The sequence below is a fragment of the Naegleria gruberi genome (assembly GCF_000004985.1).
Source record: "Naegleria gruberi genomic scaffold NAEGRscaffold_53, whole genome shotgun sequence".
Taxonomy (NCBI): domain Eukaryota; phylum Heterolobosea; class Eutetramitea; order Acrasida; family Naegleriidae; genus Naegleria; species Naegleria gruberi.
Window position 1 is genome coordinate 219,235 of NW_003163274.1, and position 16,260 is coordinate 235,494.

A 16,260-nucleotide genomic window follows, 5' to 3' on the forward strand; every position below is an offset into this window, starting at 1 on the left:
CTCAACAAGTCGTCATCTTCTCTTATTCGAAACTTGAATAATGTATGTATGGAATATTTTTGTACATGCACTCTGGATAGTAGAGTTTGTAATAATCTGACAAGATCATTACTTTGGGATGACACATTCAGGGATTCGTATTTTTCAATGGTCAACTATTGCATGCATTGTAATGGAGAGAATTCTAAAGATTTTAGGACAGAAATTTCCAAATCTAATGGACAGTGCAGTGGGAAATTTCCAAGTTATTCTCAAATTCAACAATCTTTAATTGGACATTGTAATATGGAGCTATCAGATAGTGAAATTTATTCGATAGTTGCTAATAATCAGTCAAGTGTAAATAATTTGAATATTGGAATTCTGGATTGGAGGTATTACAAACCAAATCAATATTACTCAAAGAAATATGTAAATAATATGACGATTTCTGATAAGGACAATACCCTTCACTTATTCGAAACTCTATTCCAAAATCGAAATGAAAATCCAATCCTGTGTTGGTGCAAAAACGAATTATATGGAGGATTTGCCTACAAGTGTGCTGATGCCTACTATAACTTTTTAGTAAGATTCAAATATATAGGAACTCCTTGGTGGTTCATGTTCTTTTTCACATGCTACTTGATTACAATGACAATTTACAATACAATTCCACTCGTACATGCAAAGAATGCTTCTATTAAGAAGAAGATTGAACAGAGGAAATCCAGAGAGGCCAACACTATAAGAATGTATCTAACTATTTATCTGGAAGAATTATTTCTCACCGATTTGAGACCTTCCATTTTACTATTAATTTATATGGAAAGTTCATTTTTCTTTATTGAAAATATGATTTGTTTCTTGTGGAATTATTCATTCATGCATGGTAGCTTGAAGAATATTCAATTGTGGGGCTGCTTTAGAGCTTTGGCAATCTACGCTCTTGGATATGGATTCTCTACATTGATGGTTCAATGGAGTCATATTGTTGATCTAATCAAATCAAATCAGAGTAAGAAGAAATTGTCCAAGTATAATCTCATTCTGCTCATTTCCATTTATATTTTCAATGCATTTCTGATAATAATTGCCATAGTCTTGTGTTCAATTCTCAAGACGAGCGTTTACTTATTTGCTTTAGCTGCTGTTGCCATGATATTGGTTCCAACAATTTTGATAGTTTCCTTCACAACATATGGAATTGTAATTTATAGACGATTGAAAAGTTACAAGAATGTGAATATTTCACAAATGAGATTTTTCAAGTTTATTCTCGTATTTAACACTGCCTTATTCTTTGGATTTGTATTGGCCATTATTTTCGTGCCAACCTTTATTTCTACATGGGATATTTTTGGAATGTTTGTTGGTGTATTCAAGAATTTCGCCATTGATTCGGCAGGATTATTGGCGACCTACATAATTACCTATATTCTGATCAATGAGAATGAATTCACCAAATGTTATGGAATTAAGGCGTCTCGTATTCTCATTTGTTCAAACCTTCCTGAATCCAATCCTTCAGTAGTTTCGTCTGCCTTACCTTCTCCTTCTTCTGCCAGAGATAGAGCTCTCTCATCAACCTCAACAGCCAATAATCCATCACTGGTAAAACCAGTTTCAACAAATCAATTGGACAATGATGATGAACTGAAGAGAAGCAATACTGTGAGTTCCCTACAGACAACAACCACTGCAACCTCCTCATCACCAATGGTCACAACACCAACTGTCTACATTTTGGACGATTCAAAGAATAATATTTGAGAATTTCAGAAATATTCATTCATAGTATTACTTTTCTATGACTATTCCTACAATTATTTAATGGAAAATTCAAAAATTACATCTGGTCAACCTCGACAACCTTAACAACTTTCTCACTTAAAGGAGTTTTCAAGTGACATATCCGACACTGAAATTAAATGTGCGCTTAATAATTTCCATTCCATTTTAAAATCGATCATTTAAAAGCAAAAAGGAAAAAAATGTCCAAAGTTCCACGTGATACTGTCGAGATTGGTATTAGAGAATTGAATTCATGGGTTGGTTGGGAGAAGGATACAGAGAACGAGCACGTTACTTTGTATTGCAAGAAGGTTTACAAGGAATTGTCAAATCCGAGCATTAAAGTAGGTTTTTCGATTCAAAAGAATTTAAATGATCGATTTGTATGATTTAATACATTATCATCGTAATATTTAATTTATTAATAACTTTTTTGATGATTAATAATTGATACATAATGGATAATAATATTAATATTAAATTGATGACATTATTGGAACATTTTAGTTTACTGGAGTTGTCAATTATCCTCTTGATGAAGTTTTCGAAGTCTCTAGAAATGTAAAGTACAGAATCCACATGAATGAAACAACAGTTGAAGCTAAATGGGTTGAAGAACCTCAACAAGATTCCGAAGGAAAGTCCTATGATGTTTTCTATACTCGTCTTAAGGGTCCAAATGCCCTTGTTTCTCATCGTGATTTTATCATTGCTCGTGAATGGTGGTATGATGAAGCAAATAAGGCATGGTGGATGATTATGAGAAGTATTCCATATGATGGACCTCAAGGAAAGGAAGTTAGTGGAGTGATTAGAGGAGAATTTGTGATTCAAGCTTTCAAATTTGAATCTGTAAATGATGGAAAAGCAACCAAGTTCACTATTATGGCTCAAGTTGAGTATGGAGGTTGGCTTCCATCAGGTGTTATTGGTTTCTTCCAAAAGAAAATTCCATTAGATATGAAAGATAAATTGGAAGCTGGTGTTATTGCTTTGAAAAAGGATAGACTCCCACCTTTGCCAAACAAAAAGTAGAAGCAAAGTTATTTCAAATATTAGTATTTAATCAAATATCTGTAAATAATTGTATCATAAAGTATCTGTCACAAATCAAAGAATAAAAAAATGACAATATCTGTAGACGAGAAGGCTCAATCATCAGTAACATCGGGATTAACAAAGGCCCAAAAACAATTATTTGATCATGTAAAACCATATATTTTCACGTATGTTTTCATCTATCACTATAATTTTCTAATTTCTTCTCTGCCTGCCATCATGATGTTGACAATTTAGTTTTGAAATGATTTGTGCAGTGGAAGTTGTACTTTTAGTTTTCGTTCTTTTATCCTCACTGACAACATTCTTCACTTCCATACCTAATTTAAATCAAGTTGATCATGATTGTTCTGGTCAGTCAATTTATTTTGTAATTTTGGCTTTGGCCATTGTTGCATTGGTTGAAATTATTTCTCTTGCCACAACATTCCAATTATCAGTTTATGAAGAGAAGCATCTCCTCACCAATGCACGATCATCCAAAACAAAAGGAACAAGTTTAACTAGTGTATTTTCACTTTCATGTTGGATTGTCAGATTAGCTTTGATTATTACATCAACTTCATTGATTGAGGGACCAGCTTGTATCAAATCATCAATTTATACTTTGGATTTGCATTATTTTGTTATTGCTATGTGGATCTTTTGGGCTGCTTCTGCTCTTTTGATTATTCCAAAGTGGTTTCTTTTTGTCAAGTCAAGGAATATTGTAAACAATCATCATAAGGATAATGATCTCACTAAGGTTGTATTGAGTGATGATGAAGAGGAATTACTTTCGAGAAATAGAGAATAAATTAGTGTGTTTCCCTCCAAATGCTTAAATTGCATGATCATTAAATTATTGAGTTTATATTTGAGTAATATTCTCTTATCTTCTCTCTTCTAAATCAAGTACTTGGATATCTGTTGCATTTTCAAATATTCTAATTTTCATAAAAGCAAGATATTTATGGTGGGACAAAGTAAATTGGTTTCTTAATGCTAATTGGCGAATATTTAAAAACAGTAGGTTTATGAACACTACAAAAGTACTCCTTTCCAAATGGTTATTTTCATTTTCATAACCAGATCAGAAAATCCTTTCCAATATTGAGCTCTTTTCAATGCCTTTTCATGAATCAACAAAAAGCACATTCCATTACTTGCTTCTAATACAAAAACAAAGGAAAATAATAATAGTCCCTTCCCATTCAATCCACAAAAAGACGTTCTTGTTGCTGATCTATCAAACATCCACACAACAACAATTAAACTTCATTTCTAATATTATTAGAAACAACATTCAAACAAAAAATTACTGGCACATCCAACCTGGAATCTCCACAAAGACCCTCTCATCTCAAAATAAGTTACTGTAACTTCATCGACTTGTCTTTCAACTTTCCAAACGTCAATTGAACGAGAGGAACAATCACTACCATTTGACTTCAAGTGGTAACAATTTTGGCAATTAATTGCAGCGATTTGAAAAAAAAAAGTCCAACACAAACTAGACACACATAATAACGGTGGTGATTACGAGAGAGGCGTTTATTGTTGTTCTCTTGCTTGTGGTTCACATTAAAACGACAGTGAACAATTGCTTTTTCGGTTTTAAAGATTACAGCAGCACAATTTTTAGGAGTTTTTTATTATTCAACGTTGAAGAAAATATCAAGACAATAAGAGAGTAACAGTTTAAACTTGAAGAAAACAACAGTTTTGAAGAGAATTTATAGTTAGTCTAATATTGTGATAGAGAATATTTTAACTCTACACTTAAATCAACTCATTCCGATAAGCAATTTTTAGATATTTAGTATCTTCTTTATAGTGTGTATCATCTTTAATAGTATTCTATAAGAACCTTATCATTAATATACTAATAATAATTGATAATTTGAATGACTTTAACAATGCTATCTAAGAATAGTCCTAATATGATGATGATGCTGATGAATGAATCATCATCATCGTCTTCTTCTACTACTGTACAGTCTACCAGTACTTCTACTCCTACTAGTAATTCCAATACTACTACTACCAACTGTAACAATACTTCTTCTTGTACATTTACTACTGCCAGTAATAGTCTAAATAACAACCTCACACGTGAACAATTGGAAAGATTTGTTAGTGGGAGACAATTCATTCAAGATAATCTCCGAGAGAGAAATATTCTCAGAGATTATGAAACAAACCGATTGGGATATCAAGTGAGTCATACACTGAGCTCGACAATTGAGAAAATACTTTGGAAGAAGAGACAGTCTAGTCTCTCCCAGAAATTAGAAAATAGGCCAAATATTGAACAATTGGAACAGAGAGGAATCATTCCATTCTTACATCACTATTATGATCAGACGGGTATGGATGCACCCACAGAAAATAGTGAAAAACCATCATCAAATAATTCATCAAAGGAGAATTCTCCAGTATCTTCTCCAAGATTAGATCATCATCAGGATAGTTCGTTACACCTTTCTTCAAGCCATTCACCATCTTCTATACCCTATCTATATGATCATGAACAAACACTTTGTGGAATAGGAATAGGAAGAGAGGAAAAGGAACGAAAAAAGAGACACATTGAGAGTTTTCTTGTTAGAAGACCATCGAAAAAAGATCTTGTGGACCTTTTTACAAGGAAAGGCAATGCTAGTCCAACAGGTCTTTTAGGAAATCATGATCAAGAAAATCCCACTCTAATCTATGATGTGACAGCTTCCAACAATAATCTTTCAACATTTGATCCTATGAGTATACTGTTAGAACCTCATGTTCTACAAATTCATAATCAATTAGAAAGTATTTATAACCAACGAGGTGATATATCTTCTAATTCATCTTCTTCTGATAATCTCAATGAACAAGAAGATGAATCCAACAAGATTGAATCCGATGAAACTAATATCACAATACCTGATGAAACACAACAGAATTAACTTGATTCAGTACAAGAATGTCAAACCATTCTGTACAATTTTCTCCACTAACCTATATTTCCCATTCCTCTTTCTGCAATCTTTTATTATTACCTTAAATTATTAACCTTAATCTGAGTTTCTATCTGTGTTCCAATGTGACACAATATCCGTGCCTCATCCAGATAGCTATCCATAAGCCACATTACAATAAAAAATCATTATCATTAATCCAAAAACAATACTTTTTATCATCCCTTTCATCAGAACTTTGAGAATTACTTCATCATCAAAACAAATAAATTCTTCATTGATCGGAAAGTCTTCTCAAATTATCTTTTAAAAATAACTAAGAAAAAATGCCATCAATTCCAAAAACTGAAATTCATTTAAACGTCTATGATTTAGTGGACAATAATAATTTGTATGTTTACGGACTGGGGATATATCACAGTGGTTTGCAAATTGGAGGGACTGAATATACATTCGGAAGAGAAGGAGCTTTTGAACATGAACCAAAGAAGGCTCCTGCTGTGCCTTTACGTGATAGTATTTTCTTGGCAACAATTGAACTTCCTCGTGATAGAATTGTTTCGATCGTTGATGAAGTATCAAAGGAATTCAATACACAAAAATACCATTTATTGAATAGAAATTGTAATCACTATGCTAAAGCACTTTATGAAAGAATTATTGATAGATGTGGAAGAATTGCAAAGGAAAAGTCAACTCCAATACCAGGTTATGTCAATAGAATGGCTTGGTTAGGATCTAAATTCAGATGTTTAATTCCACCTGACATTATAAATACTGCTGTTCCTAGCTCAGCTGAAGGCACTGAGACTGCAGACGAGGCTTCATCAACTGGAGCAGGAAGTAAGTTTTCTGCTTTCCAAGGATCGGGAAGATCTCTATCTGCAAGAGAAGAGCCAAAGAAGAGCAGTAGTGGAGGGTTGTTCAATTCCATGTTTTCAAAAGATCAAAGCCAGGATATTGAAATTCCAGCATACTATGAAGATTCTGCAGAAAGTAGAAGAGAAAGAATGTTGAAAGCTGCTGAAAAGAGAATGTCTTCCAAGACTGACTAATATTGAAATAATTGTAAATTTTTGTAAATAATTAAATGATTTAATGTTGCGTATGAATTACAATGTCAAGAATTAGTCTGTTATTTTCACTGGAATAATCCGATGCCTTCAAGAGGTGAGCAAACATTTTGGAAGACAAACCTCCTCCATAATCACAAATACAAAATATTCCTTTAGGTTGCAGAACAACTTTGACCATATTCTTGTAAAAGTCTGATTTTCTATACTGAGGATAAAGTCCCTTATTAAATTCACTGAATGGCATCAATGTTTCTAGAGATAGTTCAGTATTATCAAATGGATTACTACCATAATAACTGGAACCATCAAGATAAATCTTCTCTGGATTTTCTTCGTATCTATGTAGGAAGAAATCTCTTGTAAATTGTTGTTCAAATACTTTTTCATCTTTGTGATGTCTTATAGCCTTCTTTTTTTTGTCTTCTTTTGTTGCAACAAAATCAAAGGTTTTAGCTCCAAAAAAATAGTATCTGAGCTTTCCTTCGAATCCTACCTTGGACTGATAAAGTACACTGTTGCTTCCAGAGAAGATATTGCTGATATTTGAGAATAGAACACCAAAAGGTTGATTGTAAGTGTGTGTGGCATCAGAAGTTAATTGATTTGAAGAGTTACTTCCTCCGACAGCAACTGTACCATCTTTGAGGAGAGCTAGCACATGAAAATCTCCACATTCAAGTTTTGTAACTGGTTTTTTTAAATCTTGAATTAGTGTTGGCCATTGGAAATAACCATCAACATGTGTTTGACCTCCTGAAAGCCAATTTTGACCAGTAAAATGTAAGAGTGTATCATTAATTACACAACAACTAAATGAATAACAACATCCAATATGATTAATCACGTAAGGAAATCCGACATTTGGCATTTCTCTTCTTGGTTCAAACATTAACTCAATGGTGTTGCAAGAATAATCATTGGTTTTATCGTGTGTCATACGAAAGTATCCATTATGACCTCTTCCATAAATAAAACTTTCACCAGATATCTTGTCTCTCACAAGGAAAAGCACAGCTTCAGTATAACTGGAAATTTGCAATACTTCCAAATCTTCATTATCATCGATAATCAATCTTTTTGGTGTATCACTACCATTCACAATTTCAAATAATTTTCCATCTCCACTAACAATATATAAACAATCCATGTTGGAGTAAGCATGCACCAGTCTAATATTATCAATTTTTTCATCACTATTTAATTTAATTCTTATCGGAGCTTTACTTGAATGATTACCATATACCGATTGAAATACAATTTCTGTTCCGCAATTAATAGATGGTAAATATGGCAAATCAGTCGAGTCATAACCACAAGGATTATTAGAACCAACGAGAGGGAGTGTATAGTGAGAAGACATTTTTTTTGCTTTGATCATCATAATAAAAATAGATTGTAAAACAAGTTCATCTTTCGAATACGAGTGAAAAACATTGGGAAATTGAGGAAGTGAATAATTATTTATTCTGATTGTAATATTCCCTATGTTTCTTCAGAAAAACCCTATTGAAATTTTGATTATATAATACTCTATTAAATGATGATGATTATTGACTGACAAGGTCGATGATTCTGTCCATTGTTTTCTTAATGCAAGGTGAATAGCTGTGGAATAATGGATAACCATGAACATGACCATCCTCAGCAATGACAGTAACATTTGGATGTTGAGATTGTAAGAGAGAGGCAAATTGCTTATTTTCAAAAGTTACTTCTTCATGATTACTGTAGACGATAAGCATCTTGGTGTCTTTGAAGGTTGAAATGACAGATGAATCAAAACGAATTGGAACCAATGAATCTGGAATATTTGGATATAATTCTTCCATGATGTCAATATTATTTGGAGCTGCAATGACAGAATTTTCAATATCAAAGTGTTCTCTAAAACTCTTGACAGTAGTATCGAAGAATCCTGATAATGTGACAGCCATGTAAGGTTGCTTTTCAATGCCGAGCTCAGCACCAATCTTGGCTAATAAATTTGCAACAACAGCTCCACCAAATGAATCACCCATGAAAACAATATCCTTTGGATCATACTTTTCAATAAGCCACTTGTAAGCATCCATACAATCTTGTAATTGTTCCTCAAAGCTTGAAGCAAATTTGGACTTATTCTTTCTTTCTTCCTCATCCAATCCCATCAAACGATAGGCAACAGAGAAGATTGTGTGAATTGAATGATCATCTCTACCATTCAAATACTCAACCATTGAACTAACTTGAAGACCATCACAACAATTACCAAAACCACCTCCACCATGAATATAGAACTAATCAAAGAAGGTTGTTAACAAATCAACGTTTACACATAAAAACAACATACCAAAACTTTCTTCTTATCAGGTGAATCTTTCAATTTAGCCAAAACTGAATTTCTCAAAGATGGAATTCTCTCCAATTTCAAAGTATTTCTACTAGAAATTGGTGGGAATAGAATTTGATGTTGCATAGCCTTTCTCAATCCATACTTATCCAACAAGTGTTGTCCACTCTTGGCACTTGAAAAGGCAACAAGACTTGAAAGGGTTTGAGCCTCAATATCCAAATTAACATGAGAAGGACGAATGTAAGATCCCACATACAATAAACTTTCATTAATCTTTTTCTTTTCCTCTGCTGTACAGACTGTCATTCCAATCAACTTGTTTTTCCATACAAAGCATTGAAGAACAGATCGGAATATCATGGTAGGTGTTGATAACTTTCTAATCATATTGAAACAATCTTATTCTAGATGAAAACTTACCTACTATAATACAATGTTACTAAGAACAAAGATAATGATGATCCGATAAGGGAGAGTTTCAATGGTGAGGAATTCTTGAGTTGACTCTCAATCAAATCTACCAAATATTGATAACAATTCTCAGCACCACTTCCGATTGCTGATAAAGTAGTACAAGCAGCAGAAGATGCTGATGACCATGACGCACAACCACTTGACAATTCTGCTGCAGAAGCAGTTGGTGATGAGCTATTACTAACAACTTGTTGAGACATTTTTTTTTGGGTTTGAAAATCGCCATTGCGAAAGCACCATTTTTATTTTATTTTGTGCTATCCAATTCAAATATCAGATTTATTAATGGTGCGTTTTCGATTCAATCAATTTATGATTCTGAAGAATTGATTGGAATAAGGTTAATCATGATTGACCGTTGTAAAATGTGAGTGGATTATTGTAAGAAACAATAACTTTTGGAATTCGTTTCATAGCCAATGTTAGGGTTTTCAATTTTGTAAACAATGTCTTTCTTTGAATGAGGGAGAATGAGTTTTGGAGCTGATTTTCCTTGTGATCTAATGTTTAGTTTTGCAAGTTCAATTTCTTCCTTGATGAATTCTCCACTATCCAAAAACAATAGTATCATACTAGGCATGGATTCTACAAACTGTTTCAATACAAAATTTTCAAAATGTTCTATTGGTTTCTCAGGTTTTCCTGAAAGATAAATCATTTCCAAGTTTTTGAAATATTGCACTTTTTTAAACGTCTCAATTGTTGGACCACTATTTCCCAAGTTAACTTGAATCTTTTTTAACAGTTGTGGGTTAAGTAAGTCCAGTAATTTGATAAAATCATCGTTAGGTATTGTGCAATCTGGTAGTGATAAAGTGGTTATTTTGCTCAAGTATGGTTGTTGTAACAGGAATGAGCTAGTAATATTCTTTCCATTGAAAGAAAAATCAATACCATATTCTAAAGAAACAGGACTGAAAGAGTTGAAAAACTTTACAATAATATCATCAGTGAATTCTGCTCCTGTGACTTTAAACACTGAAAGTGATGAAGCCTTACTAAAAAGTGAGAGAAGACTATTCTGACCAATTGAGTAAGTATTTTCTAAAATTACAGAATGTAAATAAGGTAAATTTTTCTTAAGAATGTTTGAAAATACTATTGGATACCTTTCGCTACAAGTACTGATATGAATATATCGTAGTTGTGAGTCTATCTCCTGATTCTCAAATTCTAACATTGAATCGTCTAGTGTTCCTCTCACCTTAACATTATCCATCGTAAGGATCTTTAGATTAGGAGAATTATCAATTATATGATTAAGTAAATAGACTGATATTCTGGATTTTTTGATATCCAACTGTTCTATTGACGTGTGAATATTTTTAAAATCATATCTCATGTTGTTAGTTTCAACATTAAACAAATGCAAATCTTTCAAAGAGGTACAAGCTGCCAAATTTTCATAAAACCCATTTAGATTGATCTGTGATCTTGAGATTGTATATTTGGATGTATCAACAATTGGTAAATTAGTAATATCTTGCGAACAGTTGAAGAAACTTTGACATTTAGGTACATCAATTTTGTTAAGGGCAGTGGTCATATTCATTGAAACAGTTTGAAGAGGATGATTCGGCAAAAAAACTAAATTCATATCTGGACTCATGAGATGGTTAGAATATATTTTCAATTTAGGGAATACAGGTCTTGTCTTGTTTTCTGTTAATTGATTGATAACCCTGAAATTATCAAAATTAAATGATGTATCAAATCGAAGAATTTCCAAATTACTGTTGCATATTATTTCCATTAACTCATCAGTGATTTCAAAGTCGTCTTCTCTCATAGTTGAATAGGAACGATAATTTTCGTTGGAAAATCCATTGATGAACAAGTTAAATTCTCGAAGTGATGGGCAGTTTTTCAATATTTCTTTAAATGAATATCCCAACACTGAGGTATAGACACACAACGTCAATACCTTCAATCCGCTACAGAGCTGGGTATTGCCAATAATATTTTTAACATCCATAGCATTCTTTGCACATAGTCCATTACAAACAATTAATGGTTTCTGAATGAGCGTTTGGAAATAATTACCATCCCCAACATCCAATTCTTTACCAAATGATAATCTAGATATTGACTTGAGAGATGAATTAATTTCGTTTTTAACCCAATTATAATGTTTAGGAGAAACTATCAGCTCTGGGATGTTGAATTTTGAAATGAATTTTGATAGCTTTACAAACTCCTTAGAACCAAGAGTTGTAAAATTAATTAAATTAATTCTATCCATTTCAACTTCTTGTTCCGTCATCAAGGAATCAATATAATTGCCCAATAAATTTGCAGGATAAATTTCCTTTCTATCTTCTGAATTACTAGAATACCAATTAGCGCCAGGAGTTCCCTCAATAATAATTTCATCATATCTAAATCCCATCAATAAAATCTGCATGGTAATTGTTCTCAAATTCTTACTACAACAAATAACATTTACCAACGATCTCGGATCACAATAACTCATTATACAAAATAACATCTCTCTCGGAAGATCATCCAATGATTGGCAAAGTAGTGCATCATCCTCTCTATCGTTCTCATTTTGCGCCATTTTTTTTTGTTTTAATTTTACAAGTTCATTTCAAACGAACACTTGGAAGTAAATTGGAAATCTTAAATCAGTGGTAGATGCATTATTAAGGTTTCGTCTATACTGAAATAGATCATTGTGTATTTTTCTAGAGTTTAAAACAAAGTTTAATGGAAATAATTGAAAATGCACTTGATGGATTCCTCTCTTAGCATTCTTCTTAAATTGTATTCCTTACTCAATTCCTCATTTGCATGTTCCTCACTTTCGTCTTTAGATTCCAATAATTGAAGTGAATCTTTTCCAAAATATTCCAAGTCTTCTTTTCTGTTTAATTCCAACAGTTCTGATTCACTCAAAGTTTGATAATCAATTTCATTTTCTTTCCATTCATTTGTTTGAGAAATATTCGAATGTGTATGATTGAAGAATAATGAGCCATGCCCATACCAATTCTTTAAATAGAGTTTCTCTGAGAGCGTTCGTTCCTCTCCATAAAGTTCTGAATGAACTCTAATGGAAACCTTTAATAATTCATCCTCTAGGGAACCTTCCAATATTTTGCTTTCGTCCAAAGTTTCAATTTCTGAATCGTCAATAAAATCTTCATCCTTTTTTGCACCATCTTTCTCCTCAGCGATATTAGATTCCTTATTGATAATAATAAATTCATCATTCTCCTCATCTGAATTTTCATTTTCTGTATATTCTAATAGGAATTCCATTTCATTATCAGAAACTTCCTCATCGTCCACATCACTAGGGACATCTGATTCAGGTCTTGATCTTTTATTCTCAATGACATAATAAAATTTAGAATTATCCAACGCATCCATAATTTCTATATCCGAAACTTTCAATTCTTCATCCTCTTCCAAGTCTCCTCCAATTTCTGCATTACTTCTTAAAAAATGCTCATAATCCATTGGGTGTTCAGTGTATGGAATAGGAACATCCTTATTGTCTCCATACTTGTTCTCCACAACTATTTTCAATAAATTTCGAAGATATTCCTGTAAGAGAAAGAGTGCATTTTCAATCATAATTGGTTCAAAATAAATGATTCCTCTTTTTCTAAATAGATTCTTGATACCATCTCGAATAGAATGATACATAAAAGTGTCATCTAAATGAACGCAAATTTCAAACTTTCGAAATTCACTGCATTGATAAGTTTCTAATAAAATTGAAGTCTGCTCGTCATTGGAAACTGCCGATTTCTGTACATCATTAATATATGAATCAATTTGTCTTTGATCATTCTTAATTTTATCATAGAAAAGTAAGAAATCTTCATCTAATTTCAAATTATGCACTTGTTCATCTGTCAACTTTAAATATTTCTGAACTAGTCCTTTATATTCTTCAGAATAAATAGTATCTTGTGAAAGATAGAATTGCTCATCAATTGAACCTTCACAAAGTGGAATACCAAATGGAATTCTCTTGTCAATAATCTCATTTTCATCTTCCATTTCAATTGTCTCATCATTTTCTATAATTTCATCTTCTTCTACTGTCGCTTCAACTTCATTCTCTTCATCATCTTCATCTTTGTGAAAATAAATTGGTTTAACTCCAAAACGAAAATTTCCAGATTTGAATTCTTCTAGATTAGTGGCGTAGGTATCAAAATCTACATGAGATACTTGCTCCCAATCAGTTTCATTTAAAAATATGGTTGGCTTCCAAGTAGAAAGATCAGTAAATAGATCTGGATGCCTTGTGTGAATAGTTTCGAATTTTCTAATCTTATCAAATATCCCATGCATGTGTAAATTGGTTTCGTAAATATATTTGGTTGCATCACGAAATATGGAAAGCAGCATGGATGTTAAATCTTTACAGAGGAATAACAATTCGAAACTTTCGTCCACTTCTAGAAACCTCATAACATGAAACCAACAATCGGAAATTTTAACAAGATCACACGATTTGTTTTTGATATTCGAATGTTGAATAGTTGAGTTGAAATCAAATTGTCGTTCAACATTTTCTATTTCTTCATCACAAGATGATTGTGAATCATCCGATTCGTTATCTAAAGTAGCCGAAACAATCAGAAACTTGCTTGGGCGCAAATATTCACTATTTAGCAGCGGAAGTGTTCTCTTCATTTTTTCTGAAAAAGTAATTGTAAATCTTCCCTATTTTACTGGAAAAACTGAGGTAAACAGTGTTTCATACTTTTGTAACTGTTGCATCGTGTTCAATATTGTAAATAAATTTTATGATAAATTAAGGTTGGCAGTTTCCGTAGAGCTCCATTGCCAAAATATCCACTGCCTCTTTCATATTTGCACAAGATAGGCAAATTTAAAGAAGCGTAATTTGTCAATGATGGTTAAGGATTTGAATTGGTGAATTTCCAAATTTCTCCTTAATTATTGGAGAGGGTCTCAAGTTTTGACATTTTTTAAATTAAATATTTTAATTGTTTTAATTCAAAATTATTAATTAAAAAATGCAACCACTAGATCATACCCTCTCACTCACAGGCTTTGCAATTTTAATTGTATTATTGGTGATTGTGTGGATTTTGGTGAGAAAAAGGGTTCGGAATTATTGCAATAATCATCCAAGTAGAAAGGAATTTAAAGTTTATTTGCCATTTTGTAGTGATGAATTGGCATTAATTATTTCATTTCTTGAAAAATCAGACATCGGAAATCTTTCTCTTGTTTGTAGAGAGGCTAAACAAGCTACTTATTCAAGTACAGTTTGGAATGAGTTATGTGGAACTGTTTCTCTTCGGAGAGTTGAAGGATTGTTGAATTTGGAGAGATATGAAGGGAAAATTAAAAATTTGAAATTAATTACTGATCAAGATGAGTATTTTGATGATGATTTTATTTGTAGGATATTCGAAAGATTGAATGAAAGGTTTCAAATAAGAAAGATGACTATCGAAGTTTCTACATTGGAATTATTCAAGTTTAATTTATTGAATCATTTGGATTGCTTAGAATGTTTGGAACATTTGAAAATATTGGATAATTCTACAATTTCTATTTTGTTTAATAATTCTTTGATGCCAATTAGATTACCCAAGAAATTGGAATCTATCAAAGTAAGAGGATTTAGTAGAGTTGCAAATAGAAGTTATGTGTTTGACACTATTTTTATACAAACAGAAAATATCAAAATTGTAAAATTTGAGAACAATCAAGGTTTTAATGAAATCAAGTTTCAATCACCAAAGGTTGATTTGAAACACTTGACCTCTATTTCACTCTCTTGGACAAGCAATATTTCAACTGAGTATTTCAATAATTTAATGGGGAAGTGTAAAAATCTCAAAAAATTGGATCTATCAGGATCTACTTTTGTGGCAAATAATTTGAATATCCCAACCACTATTGAAGTATTGGACATTTCCTCCTGCTTGTTTGATGACACAACTCTAACAATGATAGCGTGCCTACCATATTTGAAATTTGTTAACCTTTCATCAACACTCATACCTTTAGATATCTTGATACTTTATTGCCAAGTTGGACGATGTGTTATTTGTCAAATTGGAAGTAAGGAAGAGTTGCAAATTCTAAAATCCAACAAACATATTCGTTTATCACGCATTTCTCCTCTAGATTTTGATTCCAAAATCAAAGAAATTAAGAAGTCCACCTCAGTAGAATCCAACATTTGTAAAATGTACTATCAACAAGTATTTACCGATCCTATTGAGCCTCCAAAGCTAACTCTAAAACCAACAAAACTCTACAAGGCAAAACTAGTCAAATTTTCAGCCTCCAAAGACATTGAAATTGATAATGGAAATTAAGGCAGAAGAGATTTAATTACTTCGGATTGAGGTGGTAAATGGCTACGGCCATATCACGATGAATGCACCTCATCCCGTCCGATTTGAGAAGTTAAGCATCGTCGAGCCACATCAGTACTGAGGTTGGAGACAACTTGGGAACCTGTGGTGCTGTAGTCTTTTTATTCATATCAATAACAATGAAAACTAATAAGTAATTAAGAAGTAAGACTGCCTTTCAAATAATTCCCCGGCCAGAAGAACTCGCGTTTTTTCCAACTCCACCCAATGTACTAATATGGAGA

At 32.4% G+C, this 16,260-nt stretch overlaps 10 protein-coding genes across 10 annotated transcripts; 6 read left to right on the plus strand and 4 right to left on the minus strand.

Moving 5' to 3' along the window:
• Positions 1-420: 420 nt before the first annotated feature.
• NAEGRDRAFT_72461 (uncharacterized protein) lies at positions 421-1,752 on the plus strand (the record flags this gene model as incomplete). Its single annotated transcript, XM_002672430.1, has 1 exon — positions 421-1,752. The coding sequence occupies one exon, from the start codon at positions 421-423 to the stop codon at positions 1,750-1,752; it is 1,332 nt and encodes a 443-aa protein (XP_002672476.1).
• Positions 1,753-1,971: 219 nt separating this feature from the next.
• NAEGRDRAFT_81209 (START domain-containing protein) lies at positions 1,972-2,885 on the plus strand. The gene is made up of 2 exons (XM_002672431.1): positions 1,972-2,117; positions 2,281-2,885. The coding sequence occupies exons 1-2, from the start codon at positions 1,974-1,976 to the stop codon at positions 2,806-2,808; spliced, it is 672 nt and encodes a 223-aa protein (XP_002672477.1). The 5' UTR covers positions 1,972-1,973; the 3' UTR covers positions 2,809-2,885.
• A 191-nt stretch (positions 2,886-3,076) lies between these two features.
• Positions 3,077-3,628, plus strand: NAEGRDRAFT_72463 (uncharacterized protein; the record flags this gene model as incomplete). The annotated part of the gene is made up of 1 exon (XM_002672432.1): positions 3,077-3,628. The coding sequence occupies one exon, from the start codon at positions 3,077-3,079 to the stop codon at positions 3,626-3,628; it is 552 nt and encodes a 183-aa protein (XP_002672478.1).
• Positions 3,629-4,314: 686 nt separating this feature from the next.
• On the plus strand, positions 4,315-5,967 carry NAEGRDRAFT_59212 (uncharacterized protein). Its single transcript, XM_002672433.1, has one exon. It carries the CDS (start codon positions 4,719-4,721, stop codon positions 5,757-5,759), a length of 1,041 nt encoding a protein of 346 aa, XP_002672479.1. The 5' UTR covers positions 4,315-4,718; the 3' UTR covers positions 5,760-5,967.
• A 130-nt stretch (positions 5,968-6,097) lies between these two features.
• Positions 6,098-6,826, plus strand: NAEGRDRAFT_72465 (uncharacterized protein; the record flags this gene model as incomplete). The annotated part of the gene is made up of 1 exon (XM_002672434.1): positions 6,098-6,826. One exon carries the CDS (start codon positions 6,098-6,100, stop codon positions 6,824-6,826), a length of 729 nt encoding a protein of 242 aa, XP_002672480.1.
• Positions 6,827-6,851: 25 nt separating this feature from the next.
• Positions 6,852-8,207, minus strand: NAEGRDRAFT_81211 (uncharacterized protein; the record flags this gene model as incomplete). The annotated part of the gene is made up of 1 exon (XM_002672495.1): positions 6,852-8,207. The coding sequence occupies one exon, from the start codon at positions 8,205-8,207 to the stop codon at positions 6,867-6,869; it is 1,341 nt and encodes a 446-aa protein (XP_002672541.1). The 3' UTR covers positions 6,852-6,866.
• An 83-nt stretch (positions 8,208-8,290) lies between these two features.
• Positions 8,291-9,853, minus strand: NAEGRDRAFT_81212 (esterase; the record flags this gene model as incomplete). Its single annotated transcript, XM_002672496.1, has 3 exons — positions 8,291-9,123; positions 9,177-9,558; positions 9,600-9,853. 3 exons carry the CDS (start codon positions 9,851-9,853, stop codon positions 8,395-8,397), a joined length of 1,365 nt encoding a protein of 454 aa, XP_002672542.1. The 3' UTR covers positions 8,291-8,394.
• A 176-nt stretch (positions 9,854-10,029) lies between these two features.
• On the minus strand, positions 10,030-12,213 carry NAEGRDRAFT_52226 (uncharacterized protein; the record flags this gene model as incomplete). The annotated part of the gene is made up of 1 exon (XM_002672497.1): positions 10,030-12,213. One exon carries the CDS (start codon positions 12,211-12,213, stop codon positions 10,030-10,032), a length of 2,184 nt encoding a protein of 727 aa, XP_002672543.1.
• A 146-nt stretch (positions 12,214-12,359) lies between these two features.
• NAEGRDRAFT_52227 (uncharacterized protein) lies at positions 12,360-14,309 on the minus strand (the record flags this gene model as incomplete). The annotated part of the gene is made up of 1 exon (XM_002672498.1): positions 12,360-14,309. One exon carries the CDS (start codon positions 14,307-14,309, stop codon positions 12,360-12,362), a length of 1,950 nt encoding a protein of 649 aa, XP_002672544.1.
• A 347-nt stretch (positions 14,310-14,656) lies between these two features.
• NAEGRDRAFT_72470 (uncharacterized protein) lies at positions 14,657-15,976 on the plus strand (the record flags this gene model as incomplete). The annotated part of the gene is made up of 1 exon (XM_002672435.1): positions 14,657-15,976. One exon carries the CDS (start codon positions 14,657-14,659, stop codon positions 15,974-15,976), a length of 1,320 nt encoding a protein of 439 aa, XP_002672481.1.
• Between the last annotated feature and the right edge of the window lie 284 nt (positions 15,977-16,260).

Bases quoted from the DNA above. Each gene is read 5' to 3' on its own strand.
- NAEGRDRAFT_81209 (XM_002672431.1), top strand. From the start codon at position 1,974: ATGTCCAAAGTTCCACGTGATACTGTCGAGATTGGTATTAGAGAATTG. The intron at 2,118-2,280 runs GTAGGTTTTTCG...GGAACATTTTAG, and splicing joins TGTCAAATCCGAGCATTAAA to TTTACTGGAGTTGTCAATTA.
- NAEGRDRAFT_59212 (XM_002672433.1), top strand. From the start codon at position 4,719: ATGACTTTAACAATGCTATCTAAGAATAGTCCTAATATGATGATGATG.